A 23604-nucleotide genomic window follows, 5' to 3' on the forward strand; every position below is an offset into this window, starting at 1 on the left:
TTAGTTTAGTGTCGTTCAACTTTTTCTCATAGTAGACCGCTGAGAATAAATAGGAGAAATAATTTGCAAAAATTGGTGAAAATTTCCTAACCTTCTGACTAATGATATTTCATATTTTTATACATTGGTATCATAAATACGTGAAATCGCTTTATGCTATTGTCTAAAATCGAAACTATTTGCTGTAATAATTCTCAAAATAGAATAATTATTGGTTTTAAACCGGTGTGTAGCATGAAAGCATGAAAGTGAACAACATGTAGTCTGAAACTATATTTTTTTAGTTTTTACTCTGCATAACGGGGAAAATTTTATGAGTCAAAATACCGGTTAGTATTTGTTTCTTCATGTTTATGAAAAATAATCTAGCGCCGAACTATAAAAACATATTTACCGGTATTTTGGTGCATGAAACCAAAGTACCGGTGCATTCGTACCAGTATGCAGGATAAAAATAAATTATATATAGTATCATATCATATTTTGTTTGTTTTCATGGTGTGCATACCGGTTTGAAACCAACAGCTAACTTCACTTGTGATATTATAATAGATAGTTTTTTTGTTTGACAGATGGCAGCAGGTGTCCTATGTTGTTATGATGGATATTTTTTCCAATATTTTTGTGTAGAAGAGAAATGTAGCATAAATATATTTACAATTTTTAGAATCAATTGCGGAATTTTTATCTCTTTTGGACACTTGCAATTTTGAAAACTTGCAAAATTGCACGGAGCACGTACAATTGTTCTCCCTGGTTATTGGGTTCAGCTATCCATTTTTAGTCAAATAGCTTGTACTTGATAGCTGTCTTCATGGGGAGAACGATGCGAGTTATTTGATACTTTTTCCCATGCAACCCTGCTTTGTTTGAGGTAACGAAAGTAAGTAGCTTTGCATCAGTCCGCAAACTAAGAAGTTTTTTTTTGACGTATCTGAGGTCTACACGTTATTTGGAAACTTTTTTTAATTAGAAGTATACTTCTACGATCTACGGTTCGCCAGTAAAATGTCATGCGCCCTGTTACCTATTTACCCTGTATAGCCCGTTCACATGTGCAATAAATTATCCCGGGAAGTTCCCGGTAACGAGGATTTTCGCTACACACCATTCACGCATGATGTTTAGTTTATGCCAGTAATCACCCTCTTCTTTCTGAAAGTCATCACTGGTTACGTGGGTTGAACGGAAGTGGTTGATTCAAGATGGCTGACGAAGGAGCTTGCAGTAGTTTTCGCGGCGCAAAGGATTATGGGAGAGAAGGTCGGTGTCGACCACCAATCCACCCCAAGAAAGATGGGCTTTTTTGTGTGTAATGAGCTCTCCCACCTTTTTTTCCCTATGAGGGGAAAAAAGTTGCCATGCCGGTAATTTTCACAAAAGCGACCCCCCAATCTTGCACATGTGAACGGGGCTTATATGTGCGTCCGGCATCTGGTCGAAAAAAATATATGGCAAATCAAACTTTTTGCACGCCACTGGCATGTCGGGCATTATATAGGTTTATCCAGTGCTATACTGTGCTATGACAAAAGTTTACGCCAATTATCATAAATGAAATATGAATAGGTCTAATCTTTAACATTTTCATATGCCCTCTTCTCACCGTAAATCACTGATTGCTGATTAACATGTACTGTCAAGCCGTTTACACACTGGACCAATATGTTGAATGATACAACCTGCAACTCGACACGGGTTGGTTAAAAAACCTGGATTCCGACCGGGTACAATGAGGTTTTTTAACCAATGTCCGTGTCGAGATGCAAGTTGTATCGCTTATCGTATCATTTTGTGTATTAGTGTAAAACCGGCTTGAGACCTCGGTATAACGTCCATCACCTCTAAACCTCACGCCGTTTATTAACATCTGTTTTTGAGCAAAGTTTGATTGTACCTGATGCCTAAGACTTATAGATGGTTCTCCCATGCCTTCTTGTATCGGAACTATGAATCTATTCATTCATTTGCTGCTTCTGCTCGGTGAAACAATTCCACTTCAAATATGGTATGGCATTATAAAGATCGATAATCTATTTATAGTAAATCAATTCCGATACCCGTCAAGGTATATCAGAAAGTAACCAAAGCGTAACAAGTATCGGTATAACATTCATCAGGCTGATGGTGTGCACTGTGTTCAGTTTGATATCTGATGAATTTTTTCACTTGGGATTCAATCGATTCCGAACAGGATATAAGATCGATTATCTCGTCCCTCCCATTGGAATACGAATGGACGATAATCGATATATCAACTGAGATCAACCGTTGCGAGAAAAATTGATGCAACAAAAGTGGAAACATTGTAACAGGAATAAGTAGCAAATATATAGAGATTGCACAATTCCCCTTACCACATTTTATTCGTTCAACCATTGCAATTGGCAGTAACGCTTCCCGCCTTTGGCAGTTTTTTCTAGTGATTTTAGCGATGATTACCAAATTTATATATACATATACTTACTATTGGCAACAATTGGGGATTTCCCGTGTTTTGCAGCATTAAAGTTCGATGCTGTATGAGCATCGTGCTGGATTCATCCAGGTTCAAACCCCATTGGCAACACAATTGGTGAATGGCTGAAGTTGGTTTTCCAACTTCAAGGGGGGAGCCGCTCTCCATGGCCCCCACATCCTGTAGCGGGGCCCCTAGGTTGGGATCTTTTGTGGGCCACTCGGTCAGACTTTTAACGGGCCCCTTCTGTAGCTAATTTATAGCGTGAAAAGCAAAAAAATGATGATAATCGCCCCGGGCCCCAGGGCTAAAGCCCTGTCATCCCCCCCCCCTGCTACATGGGGGCCATGCCGCTCCCCATTTGAAAAATTCTCTCCGCAGCGAGTGGGCAGACCTTCAATACCCGACTTAAATACCATAAAAATTCAAGCGTTTGCCATTTTCACTTCGGAATATGGAAGACATGTGGTAACACAATTAAAACACGGAATTAGCATAACTGTAAAAACATAAATACGTTATGGCTACGCACATACGCACAACACGTTCCGGCATGTAACTCATTCATTATAAATTTCCTAGAGGAATGTTTATGAGTTGCATGCACGGTAAATAATAGTAGTGCAGTATTACCGAACCCAATTCACGTATTTTTCTTGAAGAGATATGGTCACCCTACTTTGCACTTGTTCTCAGTCATTAACTTGTTTTCATGTTGAGGAAATTTAACCCCTTCACGTACAAACTGATGGCATCGAATTCGAATGATCTATATTGGACGAATCGGTTATAAATCTTTTAACCTTGCTCTAACCTAACCGCACGTTAGACAAGGACAAAAATGGAAGAAAAAGAGAAAAAAATATAGAAAAAATGAAAACTGCATAACAGAGAAGTAGATAAGACATTTATGATTGACGACCGCTCACGCCCAGAGCTGTTGTGCAAGACAACTTCCTCTCTTCACCTCCTGGGAGGCTGGGTCGTCGCATCTCCTATTTATTCAACAAATGAAACTATTATATACTCTCTATACAATTGTAGATAATAGAGTAGGTATAGCGCAAATACGAGCCGATCTCTCTGTTAATATGTCTCGCCACAGAGAGCAACAGGCCTAAAACGGTGGAACTCATGGTTAGAAAAATGGATGGCAGATGGCGAAGTTACACATAACAAACTTACATAATAATTTTTCATAAATAACTTACACAGAAACAAACTTCACGTTAGGTTCGCAATACCTACACTCACGTTCTGGCATGTACCAATTCGTTAGAAATTCCATATAGAAATGTGTACGAGGTGTGTGTACGGTTAAGTAGTAGAGTAGTAAGTATACATTTCTCTTTTTACCCTCATCCTAAGTGTTCTCTTTCGCTCTTACATGCATATAGTAGAAAGACGCATTACATGTGGGGGGGGAATCATCAACAGGAGTACAGAAAGGACGGAGGTTAAAAAACTTCAATTTGGGATTACAAGAGACCTTCATGATGATGAGGAGGTAGGAAAGAATGCACAGAGAACTGGATATTGTGAATTTCTTTCCCTGGAATTTGGACGAAATATTTCGTCCGTTATTGTGAAGAGGTAAAAATGAATTCCCTAAACTTTAGGAACGTTCATAATAATAATTATAGACATATACAGGGTCTTCCAAACGAAAGGGAGTGATAGACGAACTCAAGTTGATCATGAAATACCCCACTAACCCCTGTCCTATCCCAAACGGTTTTCGAGTTATGGTGGATAATCGATTATGGGGGGGGGGGGGGGCAAAATGTGTCATATTATGAAAAAAGCAGAATTTGTGAAGCGAAATAAGCACTAAGCACTCGTTTGAAAAAAGCAGAAAAGGTTCTATTAGGTGACACCAATTTAATCGAAATATCTGGTTTTAATGGCAAGCTACAAGAGCTGAAAAATGGCGAAATTGAAAATCGTATTGTTTTGTCAAATTTTTTAATCACCAATTCTGCAAACACTCTTCTAGCTACAATCAGTCAAATTTGCCAAAAGCTTCTCCATTTCATCAGCTTCCGAAAGAGCTTACTATAAACCATATCGGGTTTTTTGATTTTGATTTCGCAAAAAAAATCCTATAAGGTGATACTACAGTCGAATCTTGTTTTAACGAATACCGTTATAGCGAAAATCTCGTTTTAACGAATACCGTTATAGCAAAAATCTCGTTTTAACGAATACCGTTATAGCAAAAATCTCGTTTTAACGAATACCGTTATAGAGAAAATCTCGTTTTAACGAATACCGTTGTAGAGAAAATCTCGTTTTAACGAACACTTTTCTAATTTCCAAAATAAGTTTGCATAGGAACAATGCTAGGTACCCTGGAATTTTTTTATAACGAAATTTAATTTTAACGAATTGATTTCTCCTGTCTCTTGGCGTTCGTTATAAAGGGATTCGACTGTATATCATCTATCTGCAGGATATCCGTATTTAATGACCAGGTACATGAGCTGAGACATCAGTGAAGGGAAAAATCGAAATGTCGCCAAAACCTACTAAAATTACTTCGACAAACGCAGATTTTTGAAACATACGACTGAATTTCTCCGGAACTAAATGATCAAATTAGTTTACTCTAGGTCTCTCAGAAACTTCACAAAAAATCCAGGTTTTTTCACTTTTTTTTTTCTATAATCGGTTATCCACCATAAACAGAAAACGGTTTGATATAGGAAAGGGTTGGCGGGTGTTTCATGATCCACTTGAGCTCGTCTGTCACCTCCCTTTCGTTTGGCAGGATAGGTCTGGTCCACCGTGTATATGTATGTACCAAGAAACGTAATTATCATGACTAAAAACTAATGTCATGTTTTATGTTTGTCATTGAGTTCGATCTTCAGCTGATGATTTTAAAAAATAAAATGTTGTGACTCTCGAAGCAGATCATTATAATTGATGCCGTAACCCCCCAACAACCACCGTATTGAAGGATGATTATTGCGATGGTTTCGTACCGGGTAACGATAATAAGTATTTCAAGACTAGAAACGCGAATTCTGCACGATTTAGTGACATCATTAAGGCAATGTAATGAGTTGCCACATTTCGATAAGACTTCCGTCTCTCATTTGCTCACTAATAAACCTCTAGAACTTTTCTCGACGAATTTCCTAGGTTGCATTTGCATTACATAATTGCTTTGTACTTTTGTAGGTATACATGAACGGTAAGATTCCATTCGAGATCTATTCATCAACAAACTAATCCTTGTAAACTTGATATCACTATGGTGTGATAGCCAAAATAAACCGAATTACGTCGCGTCGGTTGAGGTAGATGATTCCGTCAGTTTCAATTCTTTTCAGTAAATGCTCACAGGCAAAAGAGAATTTCCTAATTGTTTGGATTTCTTTGACTTCCTTAGATTGCAATTCATGTATTCCGATCACCCCAAACCATAAGGATCAATATAGGGGTGTATAAGGATCGATATCTCTGGTGGGGCTGGCGAAATCCCGAATTTCGGACATTGGCCGTATAAACTGGGTTGGCCACGTAGTGAAATGGCTAAATTCGGGCTATGGCAGTAACAAATGTAGAGAGGGAAATTCCAAAAGTAGAAAAGACAATAAAAATTTGATTCATTGTGTCCATTCCCTGTTTGTGAAGTACCTCAGAAAAATTTCTACAAGAAGAATGTTTTATGATATCATTATGTTCAATTTTTGAAGAGAGAGAATTAAAAACTGCAATTTTTCTTGTGGTTTATTTTTTAGAAATTTTTGACGTCATAGTGAATGACGTCTCTCTAATTTTCAACTCGATTTTTCCGCTTATTTTTCGTACATTTAACATTAGCTATTTGGCAATCACTTGCAAATCTCGATTCGCGTTATAATCTGCACTCGTGGTATCGTAACTTTACTATAATTACATAGAGGACATAAATATCTTCCTGGAAATATCATTTTGTGAATATCATTCACACAAATGTTTCAATGTTTTTTCCCATGCCGCGGTGCATACGCCCATGGGGAGGGGGTAATTCACCTGGGAACTTTCTTCGAGATCGAGTAGAAACCCAAGTCTATCGTCACTGTGGAACAATTTACTGCTTTTAAAATTTTAGGAAGAAGTGTACGTAACACATTATGCGCGTGTGTATAGTGAAGTTGGTACACTCATCTTTATTTCAATTTGTGAGTGAAGAGTAATGATTCAATATTTTGTACTTTTATAGATTCTATCGAACTCTCTGTGGTGAGACGGTGGCTAAAATTGGTGTCACGAAGCTGGAAAATAAATTTTGGTGGTCCACTGAACTTCATGTCCTCAACCCGGGAAATCGATTAAAAACAATTGGAGTGACTTTCATACGATTAAAATAAGCCTGGTTAACTAATTATGCTGTGAAAAAAATTACTAAAATATATACATATATAAATGTCCACAATTTCTCCATTGAAATCTAAAACCTAATATGCACATATATGTATTTTGGATTCAAATTGTTGGAAAATTGTTACAAAACAATGATCCACAATGTTTCCCCCCGTTCCACTAAAAATCCATATAACTGTTTGAGATAAATGTGACAGTAATAAATATCTCGCTATCATATAAACTATGCTATTTTTGCGAGGTAAATGTACGTTAGCTCTCTATCGATCATTTTTCGAACTAATTTTCTCGCTAGGGAAAAGTCACGAATAATAAGTTATACGATACCAAAGACTTTGCGACCAACAAGATTCGCTCATTATACCTCCTGAATGAAAACTAATATTCATATTCGCCCTATCGATCAATGTGGCGCCCTTGGAACATGTTAGCTTAACATAGAGATAAACAAGTGTCTCATTCCAAGGACATGGGGGTTGAACTTCTCACGACAATTGAGATGCAAGGTATACCTATGAAAGTAAGGAACAGTATATCCGTTAATATTTTCGTGTAACACTTTCTTGTAACATGCCATCCGACAATTACTACGCATTAAAGATCGAAGTAACAAATTGTATAATTTTTACAGCAAACACACTCTTTGGCAGTACTTTTGGCACAAACTATACCATTTTATCATAATTCATTCATTCTTTTATTTATTTTTTAGGACTTTAATTACATACGGTATAATGGAAAAGATTCTACATTGGGTCAGTTTATAAGAAATTTGAACTTGTGGACTACTTAAATAAGAAATTGAAAGAATTTCAGAAATTTTTATTCTCTGTAAACCTATTTTTTACGTTCACTTCAATTTTATCCCCCAAAATAAATCGTGGCACCGAATCACCAATCCCATTTACCCTTTAAAACCCCATTGCTCAACATTGGTGTTTTTCAATTATTATTCACCTGAGGATCCCTTGGTGTCAACGATTCAAGTACGGTACCTAAATGCGTAGGAAACTCGCTCACACACACACACTCCTAGAAATGCATGAAAGTCATGCGCATTCGTGGAAATGCATAGAAAGGTTGCTTACTCCTAGAAAGGAGTAAGAAAATTTTGCGTATTCCTAGAAATGCGTATAAGGTCTTTTTTTTTTATTATTCGAGGACAGCGTGCTTCAACCGCTGGTACACGGACCTGTGCCGGTCCTGGTAATTTTCTGCTGTCGCGAACCATTTCACCGAATTCATTCGGCACACCGAATACTTATTACTCATGTTCTGCGAGAAACATAAAAACATATCAACCGGTATCATGATCCATATAATTTGTACTGGTGTGTAGCAAAAGAGTAAATAATATATGTTATAATACTGCAAATTCGTTTTTATGCTTTACTCCGATTTAAAACAAACTATCTATTGTACTTGAAGAATTATAAGAAACAGTTTTATTTTTATTCGACAGGTAGCACCAGATAAAATCAGCGTATAGCCTTTTCCTCCCATCGTGTATAACAATGAAGCATACTGTGTTATTGTTACACTGGAGGGACTGCTGTGATATATTTACAAAATACACATCATATGGGGTTGGGGTTGCTCGTTAGCTTCAAGTTTTCATATCGGCGCACCAAACAGTAATTGCTGAAATCTTACGAAAAACATAGAAAACATATCTATTGGTTTCATAACGTATAAAAAACAGAATATAGCAAAACATCGTAATTTTTTTTCCGTGCTTTTAAACCAACCGGTTTAAAACAACTACCTATTTTACTTAAAGAATTTTATAACAAATAGAGTTTCCTTTTTTATTCGATAGGTGATACGAAGTTCGCCAGCGCAAAAGTTTTTTTTCTTGCCGTATAATAAAAGAGGATGCTGTATAATGGAAGCACTGTTGTTATCTTTTCATATTCGATACACCAAATAGTAATTATTAAATTCTGCTAATCATGCTATTTATACTCATGTCCATAAATTAAGGATAATTCAGAATCACACGGAAATCGAAATCCAAAGTAAAAATTTCACCTGTAGAATTACCACACACATCTGCAAGAATGATATGCAAATTTCAGGAAGCCACCAGATGATGCCGATAGTACGTAACAATGACGAGAGTGTAAGAGTGTAAGGAATGATGGCAAAGAAGTAAAATTGTTCACAAGAGTTCTGTAAGGCGCTCAGTGCCATAAGCGAATGGTTATGACGCATGTGGATGATTTTTTACCTGGTAGAATTATCGGCTGCCTGGAATGTGGGCGTACTCAGATGGAAGTATCCGAGGAACTTGGAATTGCCCAAAGTGTCATCTCTAGGCTTTGGCAACGATTCCAAGATAACGGAAATGTCAGTAGACGTTACAGTACAGGTCGCCCCCGAGTTACAACGCCGAATGAAGACCGGTATTTGGCAGTAACTGCCAAAAGAAGCAGACGGAGCACAGCATCCGACCTGTCTCGTCAGCTATCTGCAGCCACGGGTACCACAGTTTCAAAGCAAACCGTGTACAGAAGTTTGGGAGATATTGGTGTATATGCTCGCAGGTCTGTCAGATGTGTTCCGCTCACGGCAACTCACTGTCGGCAGCGATTAGCCTGGAGTAGAGAACATGCAATGTGGAAATCGTCACAGTGGGCTTGTGTGATGTTTTGCGACGAGTCCAGGTTTAGCTTGCAGTCTGATTCACGTCGGACTTTCATATAGAGAACGCCAGGTACCCGTTACCACCAAGACAACGTCATTGAACGACACCGTTACGGTGGTGCAGCATTGCTCGTTTGGGGTGGAATTATACTGGGTTTCAGAACAGATCTGCATGTTCAAACCGGAACCATGACAGCCCAAATTTATCGGGACATCATTCTGGAACAACATGTACGTTTGTTTAGGGGTGCCATGGGCGCAGAATTTGTGTTTATGGATGACAATGCCAACCCTCACCGAGCAAACATCGTAAACGAATGCCTTGAATCTGAGGATATAACCCGTATGGAATGGCCAGCATTCTCACCTGACTTGAATCCGATAGAGCATGTGTGGGACATGCTTGGCCGACGAGTTGCAGCCCGTCAACCACCTCCTACATGTGTAGCGGAACTTCGGAGAGCATTGCTTGCTGAGTGGAGTAATATTCCCCAAGATCAGATCCATAATTTGATACTCAGCATGCCAAGGCGTTGTACGGACTGTATTTCATCGCATGGGAGACATACAATGTATTAACCATCATACCAACCATGTAATAGTAAGTTTTTGTAAAGGAGATATTTTTTACAATTGCTCCAGGGAGCAAAAATCGTAGTTTTTATGAATGGTATCATACATACACACACCATCGTTTTTGTTCTTTATCTTTTGTTTAATAAATGGGCTTTATACAAATACAAATACCACGCCACAACAGGCAAATTGCCCAACGAGGTGGCTGACTTAAGAACACATGGATCCCCGAGCCATTTTTTGGAGGCCCTACCTACTACTGCTACACCACACATGCACCCCGCCCCCCCCCCCGCGGAACCCCCAACGAATCGGTACATGCGGGAATGTGCGTGTACATGTAGTGAAACCTGACGTGAAGTTTTTTTTGTTTCTCTGTAATGCTTGTTATGTGTAGTGCTGCCATCTGCCACCAGTTTTTCTAACTATGAGTGAAGTGTTATGATTGAATGATTTATCGTTGTAGGACTGTTGCTCTCTGTGGCGAGACTTTTTAACGGGGAGATCGGCTCGCATTTGCGCCTTGAAGTTGGGAACCACAGAAAACCAACTTCAGCCGACCACCACTGTGGGGTTCGAACCCGGATCCTCGCATCGCGAGTCCGTCACTATAACCACTCGACCACCAAAATAAATAACGTTTGTTTTGTTTCTGAACCTTTATTTGCCGGAGCTGGCATTATCCTCAATTTATGGATATGAGTGTATTTATTTTCATGTCATACACCGGTTCAAAACAAACTACGTTTTTCACTTGAAGAACTGTAACGAATAGTTCTTTGTAATTCGACTAATGGCAACAGGAGCACTAACTCAAAGCTGTTTCTCGTATGCATAATAATAGATTACAGGGTGATTCCTCCTTGTCGCATTTTGCTAGCGAACCGTTCACCCTACTTCTAATTAGAAAACAAAATCCAAATAACTTGAAGAACTCAGTTATATATTTTTATATTTTTAATTGATTTTCATGCTTTTTTTTTCTGTTACTTTTCCTTCTGATCCTTTAGTTTAGAAATATCAACCATAAAATTCATGAAAAAAAAAAATTAATGTGCGTCTTCTGGACTTGTCAATCTCCATAGAAACAACATTAAAATTAAAAACAAAAAATTAAATTTTATATCTTCTGAAAAATAGGTCATTTAAAAGAAATTAAATTTATATCATAAGTGCTAAAATTAATGAAATTTTCGTTTTGTAAATTAATCTTGGAATCTCACTCGTTCGGGGGGAAAAATCAAGAGCTTTCATGTAAAAAAAATATTTTCTTCGAATTGATGAAACCGATTTCTCAACTGGGAATATTATTGCCATTTTAACTTCACCGGTTCGCGAATTGAAAATTGAAAAACACTGCTCCTAGAAATGCGTGTATGTAGTGTGGAGACGTCTAAATCGGAATGCGTATAAGGCTTGCTTTCGTGTGTACCAATGTAAAGGAAAATTATGTGTACCAATTATTTGTACAGTACGACATATACGTGTGCACGAACTTCTTCGCAAGTCTACTTTCTCGAATATTGTGCCATAATATGGTCATATAGCCAAAAGAGGACAACTCTCTAACTCGTTATAAAATAAGGTCTGTTACACAATTTCAAAACTCTTCGATAAAGCCTTGGGGTATGAAAAAGCTTTCGAACTCAATGCCATCAAGCATTGCAATAAATAAGAAATGTCAGCAACACGTGAAAATCCTGACAATTTCTGTGCAGACGAAAAGCTAATTAGGGGATCTTTGAACATGTTTCGAACTACACTAAAGTCGGAAAAGCGGAAAATCGGAGAAAGAGGAAAAAAACATTCATTTGAAACGTATTCTCTATAAGAGAAACAACGGTTAAGTTCTATTTTCTCCTCTTCTACAAACGTGAGCAGTTTATTCGGATTTTAAGGATTTATTGGTTTTCTTCCAAGAAAATGGAGGTTTTTTTTTCATTTATTTTGTATTCATTTCATTTTACTTTCCGAGTACCTAGACAGAAAGAAAGCATCGCCCTTTTTTTAGATATTTCACTGGATTAATCTTTCAACTTTTAAATTTAAAAACATTCCTCTTTCTTTCTCTAGGAACAGTTTGTTTAAAGATCTTTGAAGAAGAATGTTTTTCAACCTCAATCAATAATTCGTTCTTAAATGAGACACACGATGTTTCCAATTTAAAATGTTTTTTAAATATTTTCAAAATATTTTCGAAACATTTAGTGGAGCTTCTGCACTACGTATATTATCGAAACACAGAAAATAAAAAATATATAGGAAAGATAAATAATAGTTAATATTTCTTCCAGTTTAAAAATTTATTTTGATACTCAATTCCCACAGTTCGAATTTCATTTTTCAATTGAAAGCTTAAGATTTCGTTTGTAATTTGAAATGAGTAATCACACATTTTCAACGTTGTCACTCCCCTGATAGAAATAGAATTATAATTAAGGTTTTGATTCATTTTATAATTCTCTCTTTTTTTTTAAATTTCCCGTTTTCTCCCGTATTTTCAATGAGGCTTGTTTAAAATTTTATTCTTTTCCGAGAGATAGACAGAAATCAAAAGAATTAAGTATTTTTGATGATTTGTGGATTATATTTTGTTTACTATGAATCTATCATAATTAATTGTAGTCATATAAATATACTATATAACGTATAACGTACTTATTTTGGTCAATTGCATTTAAAATACATTGCGGCTTGCAATTCCCCTCTGTGTCCCGTCATTGGTGACTTTTCAGCAATCTTAGCGATAGTTGGCAGCTTCACACACTTTTGATAATTTTTATCGACTATAATTGGCAATTTTTTGGCTACAATTGGCAACTCTTTCTTTTACGGCCGGTGGCAGCCTAGAGTGGCATGATTGCAGGGACAGCATTTTTTATGACAGATTTATTATAACGGTAATTTCAATCTCGGAAATTTTTACACATCGAAATAATTTTGAAGGGAAAGTGCGAGTGGATGAATAGTGCATTTACATGCAATACCTTCAGTGTTGACAAATCTTTGCTACTCAATGCTTAATTTATTCATTACAGCACACCTCTTTTCTTGCACTTATAAAAAGTGCCACCTGTCTTTAGAGAAGCTCGTTCCCGAAAAAAAAAACGTGTCAACTTTTTTGTTAAGGATCTTTTCGCTCTTTATCAGCATTTTCCCAATTGAGTTTTCTTTCATTAGTTAAATCCCCCACTGCATAAGTTTGGATTAATTGTTCATCTTCCGACACAAATGCCTCTTTCAGCCAACACCATAGTAGAAGAATCTCTAGTAGGGTGCTGTTTGGCTCCGGAATGTTCTGACTGTGCTGCCCATTTCTGCATACCTATATTTGCTCTCTATAGAAGGGTAAAGTTTTTTGCGAAACCCTTGATAGTCATAAGGTTGGTCAGCGATTATAAACCGAAAATATGGAAATCAGTTATGCAGTATAGTATTATATTACATATGAGAAAAACATTGCAGAAGTGGAACCCCTTCCGCTACCTATACGATAAAACCGCTACAATTCTTCGATTGAAATTATCAACCGAATTTTGCTTAATATATGTCACGTCAAAAATAATCAATATTATATTATATCAGCTAATACTTTATAAGTAATAATATTAGTTATATTATCAAGTTTGTCTCGAAATCTTAACAGTTGTTATTTGTGTAAGGTAAATTAATATTAGTAAAACTCGCAAAATAATTTTGAATTATTGGCAACGATGCTCAAAATTTTGGAGCAAAAGTAATATTTTAACTAATATTATAGAATATGGCTTTTTTATGCGGCACGTTTATCAAAATCCGGTGGTTGGTACTAATCGAATAATTGTAATAGTTTTATCTGGTGGGTGGCAGAAGGGGTTCTACTTCATTAATATTTGTCACATATAATGCAGGGTGATTCTAAATTCATGGGGCAAACTTTAAGAGATGATGTAAGTGATATAAGACACACCTAAAGAAGCACTTTTTTTGGTCACAGAATGTGTGGTCGAATAGCAAAGTCGTTACAGGGCGGTGTTTTATAGAGTGCTCAAAACTTCCCCACACTCCCTTCACCAAAAACAAATACCATATTTTCCGACGGATTTGCAGCTGTGTGTGCCTGCCATCAACAATTCGAAGGTGCATATTTATCCATTTCTGTTAATTCAAAATGCTTTTTGAAGGTTCAAAATTTCTCTGGGAGAGATTTCTTGTGCTTCTCAAACCCAATGTGCCCCTCTCAAGGTCGATCCTGCGTACGGTAATGCTCGTAACTAGGGTGCAGGGTATTGTAATGTGGTAGGTATGGTGCATCTTGGGTAACGCAAATTCTACCACCAATCATTGTACCGTTTGATCATTGCTTGGCACAGCATAACCTCGATGGCCCTTACACCAATAAAAAACAAATTCAATCCGGATGAATTTGGATTAAATTTGTTTTTGATCGACCTTGATAGGGGCACATTGTATTTGAGAAGCACAAGAAATCTCTCCCAGAGAAATTTTGAACCTTCAAAAAGCATTTTGAACTAACAGAAATGGATAAATATAGCATATAGTATAAAGGTATTTTCTTTCGATATTTAAACTTTTTTACTACAAAATTTGAAAATATCTTTAATTTTTGATCGCCTCGGAGAGGGCACGGGCCCCTCCCATGTCCTCTCCAGCACGCACCCCTGGTCACAAACGTATGAATTCGGGGATGTCAATTGGCTAGAAAATTTCGCAGCAATGTATAAATAAAAACGTAGGAAAAACTTATATTTACGCTACGCAACATAAGAAACAATATGTGAGCAACATAATGCGGAGAATCGCGATTTTAAAAACTAGGAAATGAGAAGAGCAGTTCTTGGATTTTAAATAAATAAATTTTGTCTTTTTTTGGATTCAGAATAAATATATGAATTTATTAATTTTCTTGTTGTTTTATAGATGTGAGCAAAAACACATTTGTTATAATTGATTGAATAAAAATTTTCTTCAAATTGTTTTTACTGATTTCTATGAAAAATTTTAATGCGTTATATGACACATACGTGCTAAATTAACCCTTTGACCGGCAGAAATTTTTCCAAAACCCGTACGAAGAAAGTTAAGCAGGAGCTCTCACTCTATGGGACCACACTCCCTCTTCAGAGAAGAGTTATTATATCGATTTGATAAATTTACTCTCATAGCGTTTTTATTTTGGAATCATCAATGTCCCCCCCCCCAAGAAGGTCGTGGCTAACACTTTGGGCACCACTGCATCAAGATAATAGAGGTGAAGAAAGAAAACTCTTTTTAGATAGTCGTATCTTAATGGCGGCAAAATATTATTCGCCTCAGGTGGCAGAATTTTTAGTTAAAATTTAGTTTAGTTTTTGTTTAGTTTTAATTTTTAGATTTTTTACTTGCCTTTGATAATTTTTTTGGCTATAATTAACAAATTTTACTTGTCTTTGTCTATGTTTTTGCTGATAAGTTGTGATGTCTCGTATGCATGGTTTTACGTATTTTTATCGAGATGTGGCCAGATTAAGTACAGATAACATTGTTACTTTTCTACCGCATCTCCTTTCGCGATCCGAATGGAACACCTTGGCGAGCCTCATTTGATCCGCGTGCCGGAAGTTGTGTATCCCTGATTTAGGGCATTCAGCATTTCAGACGTAGTAGGCCGAATAAGAACTTTTTAAAAACCCTCGAGCTACCAAGTAATACAGTGGAATTTTGAACTGCAGTATAAGATGGTGTCCGAATCCACCACGAGGCTTAAAAGGGTTCCCAAAAGGTTTCGATCTTTTCCGAGATTATTTATTTCATTACATATAAATTTTCATCAATTTCGAAAATTTCGCTGAATTTTCTTTATTAATTGTTAAATGGTTTCTCATTACGTTGAAAATTAACATCTAAAAGTAATTAGGAAATTACATTTTTAATTAAGATTTTATTTAAGAGCATTTTTTGAAAACGCATGCCTTTTGGACGATGACACTCTTTTCTCCCCCCCCCCCCATCCTCCAAAGAGATGAAATCCTGCAATCTAGTCGTCCCGGAACAGCTTTTTCGGATTCCTATCCTTATTAAGACCTTATTAATCCTTATTATATATATTATTTTTAAACATCGCTCTCAATGACCAGAGAACATTATCGCAGAAATTTGTTCTCATATTTAATCGTCTTTCAATATAAAATAGCTATTTCTAAAACGGTCAGCGGTGCACGGCAAAAAAGATCAAAGGGCCACATGCAGATCAAAGAGCCATGCAATGCAGACCCCTGGTGTAAATTCTGTACCAATTAATCGGTTTCTGTGAGTAAAAAACAGCCACGGTGCAAAGCACATAAAAATGAAATCAATTATAAAAAACTAAATTAAAAATATCAAAAATTGAAAATTTTAAAAATCAGAAATTAAATACATCAAAAATTTATTTGAAAAATCAAAAATTATTATCTATGAAATCGTATATCTCTATACTGGAACGTGAAACATATAAACAAATTAAAAATTCAAACATTTTAATAATCAAACGTTTCCCGGAAAACCGAAGATTCTTTCGTGTTGTTCAATTCTGTAATACATAATGGAACACTGCGATTCACACTTTGCGTTTATTTCTATAATTAATTTACAGGTTATTCTGTACTTTATGCTTCATGGACGAAACGGAGATGAAGATTGTTATCAATGAAAGATTAATTAGTCGAGTAAATAAATTAAATATTACACTCATCTCCTAACAAGTTATCATTCCTGCTATTGGTGTTAACTAAAAGAGAGGCGATAAATGTTTTCAACACGTACGTATTGATTGGAAGCGTTGGAGAATGTGTGCGCTTATATTACACCCCAATGCCATCAGATAATTTCTCTCATTTCGAAATTATTCAAACACTCTCACTGAATGAATCTTCCTCTCGGTTACGAGAATTAAATGTATAGATTCGTGCAGTGAAGTCTATTAAAATTCGTCACAATCAGGTTTCAATCAGGCCAAGTTAGACCAATCAGTCTGGGCATCCGAATGAATGAGGACGTAGACGATAGATATGTATGCGACGCTGTCCGTGTCCACATTCACTACAACACCGGTACCATAGATAGTTAGTTAGTATTCACATTTGTCTGAAACTACGACTTGTGATTTGGTTAAAGCTGAGCCAATCATGAACGTTTTGTTAGTCCTGGAATGGAATTTATACGTGTAAGAGATGCAGTTTCGTATAGGTATTATTAAGCATAGATTTTTTTTCAGGTACCATTCTAGGGTAAAGCAGTGTATACCCTAATGTATAGCCTTTAGAAATAGCTTATTCAGTCGCCTTACCCTCATGAAGTATTTGTTAAATCTGAAAACGCGTTTCTGTAGCTGCGGTGGGCGGATGAGCACGTGTCCATTTATTACTCGTTGCGGAATTTACGAGGCATTCCGATGCGAATAATTTAGAATGATAGAAATCTCAATAATCTTAAATTAAGTGGTAATCAAATTCGAACAGTAGATTTTGTAATTCATTGAAAATTACTGGCTAATGTAATTAAAACTTAAAACTTTCAATCAAAGTTGTTTATCTGGTATAGAGTCCGCGCGGAGAAGGAATAGATGCTATGGCTGATTCTAAAATCAAAGTAAGATATGAAAAATAGTGTGAACGGTGGAATTTTCAGCTTTGATGATTTTGCCTTAGGGGAAATTACAAATATTAAATGACAGGACCATACTAAATATTGTAATTAAGGCTGGGAAAATCGATTAAAATTTTCAACTGGCTAATCAAAAATATTTAATCGATTAATCGAATTTTAATCGAATATTTTTTGTGACTTAATCGAATATTTATAGATGCTATAAAAATATATTTTATTCATTTCACTCACTTATTCAGTAGACGTATAAAAACATATAGGAATAGGTTAAGAGCAATAAGGCTGCCCGCTTCAAGCAATTTAATGTTCTGAACTTAATTGCCAAACCTTTAATTTCTTCATTAGGATCTTTGCCGCTATGGTGGTCGAGTGGGTATAGTGACGGACTCGCGATGCGAGGATCCGGGTTCGAACCCCACAGTGGTGGTCGGCTGAAGTTGGTTTTCTGTGGTTCCCAACTTCAAGGCGCAAATGCGAGCCGATCTCCCCGTTAAAAAGTCTCGCCATAGAGAGCAACAGTCCTACAACGATAAATCATTCAATCATAACACTTCACTCATAGTTAGAAAAACTGGTGGCAGATGGCAGCACTACACATAACAAGAGAAACAAAAAACTTCACGTCAGGTTTCACTACACGTACGCGCACATTCCCGCATGTACTGATTCGTTGGGGGTTCCGCGGGCGGACGGGGTGTGGACGGGGTGCAGTAGTAGTAGGTAGGGCTTCCATAAAATGGCTCGAGGATCCATGATGTTCTTAGGTCAGCCACCTCGTTGGGCAATTTGCCTGTTGTGGCGTTGTATTTGTATTTGTCATTTTTAAAAAAAATCAAGTTAATTCACAAACTTTTAATAAAACTTTTAATCAAATTGATCGAGTTAATTAACTCAACTAAAATTTATATTTTTCGATTAACAATTGATCGATTAATCGGATCGGTTAATCGACCTTGACCGGTTAACGAATTAAGTGGACCAGCCCTAATTATAATATTATTATAGATACGGCACCGATCTAAAGTATATCACACTTGATGAAATGCAGTCGAATCCCGTTATAACGAACTCCAAGACACCGAAGAAATCACTTCGTTACAACGAAATTTCGTGCACTTTTTTTCATTGTTCCTATGTAAACTTCGCCAGTGTTCAATTTTATTTATTTTTTATCTTATTTAATTTTTTTTTTTTTGTAGGTGGCAGTACGTGTTCCAGTGTAATATATATAAACTACCTTTTGTATATTATACAATTTATTTATTTTTTTCAAATAAGCGAACAATTTCGTGAACTGTTGAAATGAGAGAAATAATTTGCGAACATTCAGGTGTGGACACAGAGTATCCGTGAAGTTTTATATGAGACTACGACGAAGTGCAGTTACTTCTACTTTGACGTACAGGCACCACCTCGTACATTTTGTTTTATGGAATTTCTAAAGAATGGCCGGAATCTGTGTTCGGAGAGTCTGTAAGGACTCCTAACGTATTGATGTTTCCAGCTCTGTGCTTGTTAGTTTTCTGCTGCTGCTGTAATCTGCCTTCCATAATTTGAAGTGAAGTTGAATTGAATAAACTAAGCAAGACCAGGCTCTTACGCATTTGCGAGTTTAGCTCAGTATCCCAGAGGGCGTGGTCCTGCCGGAAAAAACTCTAGCCGGGAAAACAAAGTGAACAGGAAGAAAGAAAAGATTAAGAAAGAGGAAAAAAGAACAAAAAGAATGGTGTCAATAAAATAAGAAAAAGTAGCAGTATATATTTGCAATAATTCAGATGATAACCGCTCTACATAACAGGTTCATCTGAAAGAGAAACAGGAAAGCTTGGGAAAAGCTGGAAAATGCCTGAATTTTCATGTTATGTAAGTACCGTGTTGAAGGCCTGCCTGCTCTCTGTGGAGAGCACAGAGTAATAATACTATAGAGTGCGCGCGAGGGGTTACAATGTGAAGCAAAGATCCGGAGTCACGTGATTCCGGTCGAAAGGCTGGTCAGGGAATCTCGCTGGCAATGCTTTCCTTATGGCTGTTCGTATGACGATCTCCAAGTGCTGTCTTATTTTTCATTAGAATGGTCACCACGTGTGCAGCTTTCGGATGTTCTGAACGGTTTAGGAAAGGAGGAACATTATCCTTTCACAAAGGAATACTTTTTTGCTTATTCCCCTTCTTATAAATTAAAAATTGGAATATTAAATTGACGATGCAATGGATTTCTGACGTAATCTCAGTTTCTAACGACTCCATTTTGGATTTAATTCAATTAAAGTTCCAAGTTTTGGTAAAATTCAAATGGCATGAATCATTATTAAATGTTTTAATAGAATTTTTGGCAATAAATGATTGAAATTGTGAGTTTTATGAAGTTTTAACTGAAATATACGTCTCCGCAAGATTTGGCGAGATTTGGCGAGCTAGTGAGTTCATTCGAGTTTTGCTCAACTTGGAAGAAAATATGCTTTTCAGAAGGATAAATTTATGAAAAATATTCTATTTAAATAGAATGTGAGGAAAACTTCCCCCCCCCCCTCTAGACAATTGCAGTTTTGCATAAAAATGCATAACAACCTCTAAAAATAATAGTATTTTTACCCCTCTTCGTAACGGTTATGTTTGCATATGCTGATAAATACAGCAAAAGCCAACATGAACTAAGCCGATGAAAAAAAATCTCTCTCTATCTTCGCATTTATTATTAATTTAATTTTTATGGCGAAATATGTGTAGTGCACGCATCTCATACGGACAGAACTAAGTTGTTGAAATAAAGTGATATTTCAGCATGGATTTTTTCCATATTCATTAAACTTACTAACTTCATTTTGAGAATTATTCGATTCATTCGTAAAAAGTGATAAATGCTACGAAATTCATCAAACTTACTAAAAATATTGGTAATTATGCATATATTTACCAACTATTATGCATAATTTCTGAAGATAACGCGCACTACGGATTTATCAAATTTACAGTAACATAAACATTATATATTTGTTGTATACAATATTTTGTTTCCTGTGTGTGTATAGATATTTAGAAAGCTATTAAAAACTGTGCCAAAAAAATTTATTTCATGAAATTTATACTGTTTATATTCACTTCCTTCAAATATTATATATTCAATTAAAATTTAAAAACCCATGTGTTAAGAAATTATTAAGAATTATCACTTAATGGAAAATAAATAAATTCCGTTTTCCAATATTTGTTTATTTTATAGAATTTATTTTTTCAAATCTGATACTCCCTAAATATTTCACATAAAAATGAGTGAAATTCATTGAAAAAATGAAGGAAAGTTTTCATCAACTTGATCGAATTGAGTCAAATTTCGTTACAGCAACATCCTAGCTTCTGCGAAAACGCGCCAAATGTAATAGCGCAGAACCTGTTCTTTCCCCGACAATACTGCTCATCTTTTCTTCACGTTCGACAAGTTTTATGAATAGCGTGCGCGGTCTATTTATATCTTAAGTCTATGGTGGAGAGACTTCCCAAATGGGACACCGGCCCACATTCGCTTTTCGAAGTTGGGCAAACTGAAGAAAACAAACTTCATCCGCTTATAACGCTCCCACTTATAACGTTTCTTGCTTAGTACGACTTATTGTCGTGGTCCCATATAATAAGTAATTCTTATCAAGTTTTTCCGTTTAAAGCATTTTCCCTTTCCCACTTAGAACGTTTTTCACGGCGGTTGTTTGGAGAAAACGTAAGCCGGATCCACTGTAATTTATATTTCTCCGAGAAGGTTTTAAAAATCATTTTTTCAGAATAATTATTTTCGAATTAGTCATCAGTACCATCAGTTATGTTCGGACGGATTACAGTTTTGTATGAATGCTCTTAAAAGAAAATGTTGATTATATAGTAATTCAAGAACAGTTAATTCCCAGAGCAACGTTATGATAACAAATGAGTACTCACATGAGTTTATTGCAGATGGGAGGTTCAAAAAATCTCGCATTTTTTGCCAACCATTCGTCAACGTCATATTTTACAGGCATTTTGCTTTCCAGAGCGAAATTTCGTGGAGTTTTATATCCAGTAATTGGGACCGGTCGTGGAAACTTGATGCCAACTTTTATTTTCCCGTTGGAAGTCACTACAATTGAAGTTTTATGTATATATAAATTGAAGTTTTACGCATTACAACTTGGTTTAGACAGTGTTGGCCGTTGAAATCAGAAAAGTGAAGCACGAATAGCCAGAATTCTTGTGAAACCAGATAGACCTCTCAGTGAACGGTTTTTTTTTTCTTATCTTTCATTTTTGTGTATCACAGTTTCCGATGTTCTTGAAGCACAATCCGGCCTTGACTTTTGAGCTAGTGATAAATGATCCCTACCTACCTCTTGACCTTAAGAAAAAGAAACCTTGTTTTTTTTTTTTTTCATGTTGTTGTTGTTATTTGTGAAGTTCCACGTGGAAAGAAACATCACTTCCATGTTTCATCCTTAGCAATCTGTATACAAGACAGAACTACCAAAAAAAGACTGCAAAGTATCTTCAAAATGATAGCTAATCTTTGCAAGTGACATAATCGATGGATTCCTAGAAAAATTTTGGGTATGCCATTGCAGTCGACGCTGGATTTTACGAACTTCCAATTCACGGACACTCTCTTTTTTACAAACTTGTTCCCTGTCCCGAGCAAAATGCTATAAAGATAATGTTAAAATCCGCACTATTTTATGAACACTTATTTTTATTCACTCACTGTTTTGTGAACTCGTTTTTCTTCTGCTTTGTTTTTGTTATTTGATTCTCCCAGTCGCCTCCATTTTTTTTGTAACCAAAAGCAAATTTCGGTAAAAGTAAGGAATTCAGAAGTTCCACGTGTCTTAAAAAAAATACAGAGGGGCGGGGGTTCCAGGAGGGGAGGTTAAAGAGTTCACCAGTTTGTCAACCCCCAATATGAAAATGCACATTTGATAGTAGTTCGCGTGGGTTGACCATGAAGTGAATATGTGTAGAAACAACGTAATTCACCCTTTGTGCATAATGTGCATAACGATTAGATAAATCGGTGGTTTGAAAAATGGTAAGAGTAACTTACTCCGGCACAAGGCGAGTATGACTCGTCATACCGGGGCTCCCCGGTGCATGAAAAAAAAAATCACATCTCACCCCCCCCCCCCCCCCCCCACCGCCGAAAGCATCACTGACGTCTCGCGAGAAGCAATTAGGTGCCCCTGGAGCTTACAATAAGCATTTTGCATTAAAGAAAAACATTATCGTATTATTACATTAGCATATTGTCAGCATATTATTACAAATGAATAATGTATGTAGTTAGGAATTATGCATATAGTGTTATACGCTTTTTCCATTATAAGAGATTCAGTCTTTTTGTTTTTTAGTAATGCCTGGATGGTGATGCTTTCATTATTAAAACTGACATCTTCTCTGTTTTCCTTCCAAGCTTCGCATTTATTTGAAAAATGGTATGATATATGTTGCTCGCCTACCTTCCTCTTCGCAGCGCAGTTTTCAACAGAACGGAAAAGAGTATGCTTGACAGTAAACGAAAAACAAAAAGATTTTAAGAGAAGTTTATGTGCGAATTTTTAGTAAGATAGAAATTGTCAAAACGTGCGGGATTCCAAAAAGTAAATTGCTCTTTTCTGCGGCAAGTGAAACCAGCTTCGTTTTACCATCTCGAAAATATTTCAGAATAGTAAGATTTAATAAGCTCGAAAAGGCACCTGTTGCTTGGCTGAGGAAAAGGAGGGTAAAAAATTCCAATCGATGGTAAACCTTTTGCAGCAGCAAGCGAAATTGTTTTCCTCGTAGTCTTGGGGGGATTTCAAAAGATCAGATAGATGGCGTCGGAATTCAAGAAAAAGACACGGCTTAACTTTTTGGATACTACACGCAGAAAGTGCAACTGTGGGAATAAAACTTCCGCCAGTGAATGGAAA

At 36.4% G+C, this 23604-nt stretch overlaps 1 protein-coding gene across 3 annotated transcripts in view; it reads right to left on the minus strand.

The window, feature by feature from the left end:
- LOC149078735 (3-hydroxyanthranilate 3,4-dioxygenase-like) overlaps positions 1 to 23604 on the minus strand; it is an 85533-nt gene that overhangs the window by 48751 nt on the left and 13178 nt on the right. The window contains exon 1 of one of the 3 annotated variants that reach the window (XM_089240835.1): positions 21608 to 21936. The exons of the other annotated variants lie outside the window; for them this stretch is intronic. Within the exon in view, the coding sequence (XP_089096961.1) occupies positions 21608 to 21687 (80 nt within the window). The 5' untranslated portion in view covers positions 21688 to 21936. Of the gene's footprint in view, positions 1 to 21607; positions 21937 to 23604 lie in introns of those variants that run through there. 3 annotated transcript variants of the gene reach the window in all.

This window comes from Pholcus phalangioides, unplaced genomic scaffold, assembly GCF_987345545.1.
Source record: "Pholcus phalangioides strain wild (caught in Gottingen) unplaced genomic scaffold, Ppha-v1.0 ptg000013l_1, whole genome shotgun sequence".
Lineage (NCBI taxonomy): Eukaryota > Metazoa > Arthropoda > Arachnida > Araneae > Pholcidae > Pholcus > Pholcus phalangioides.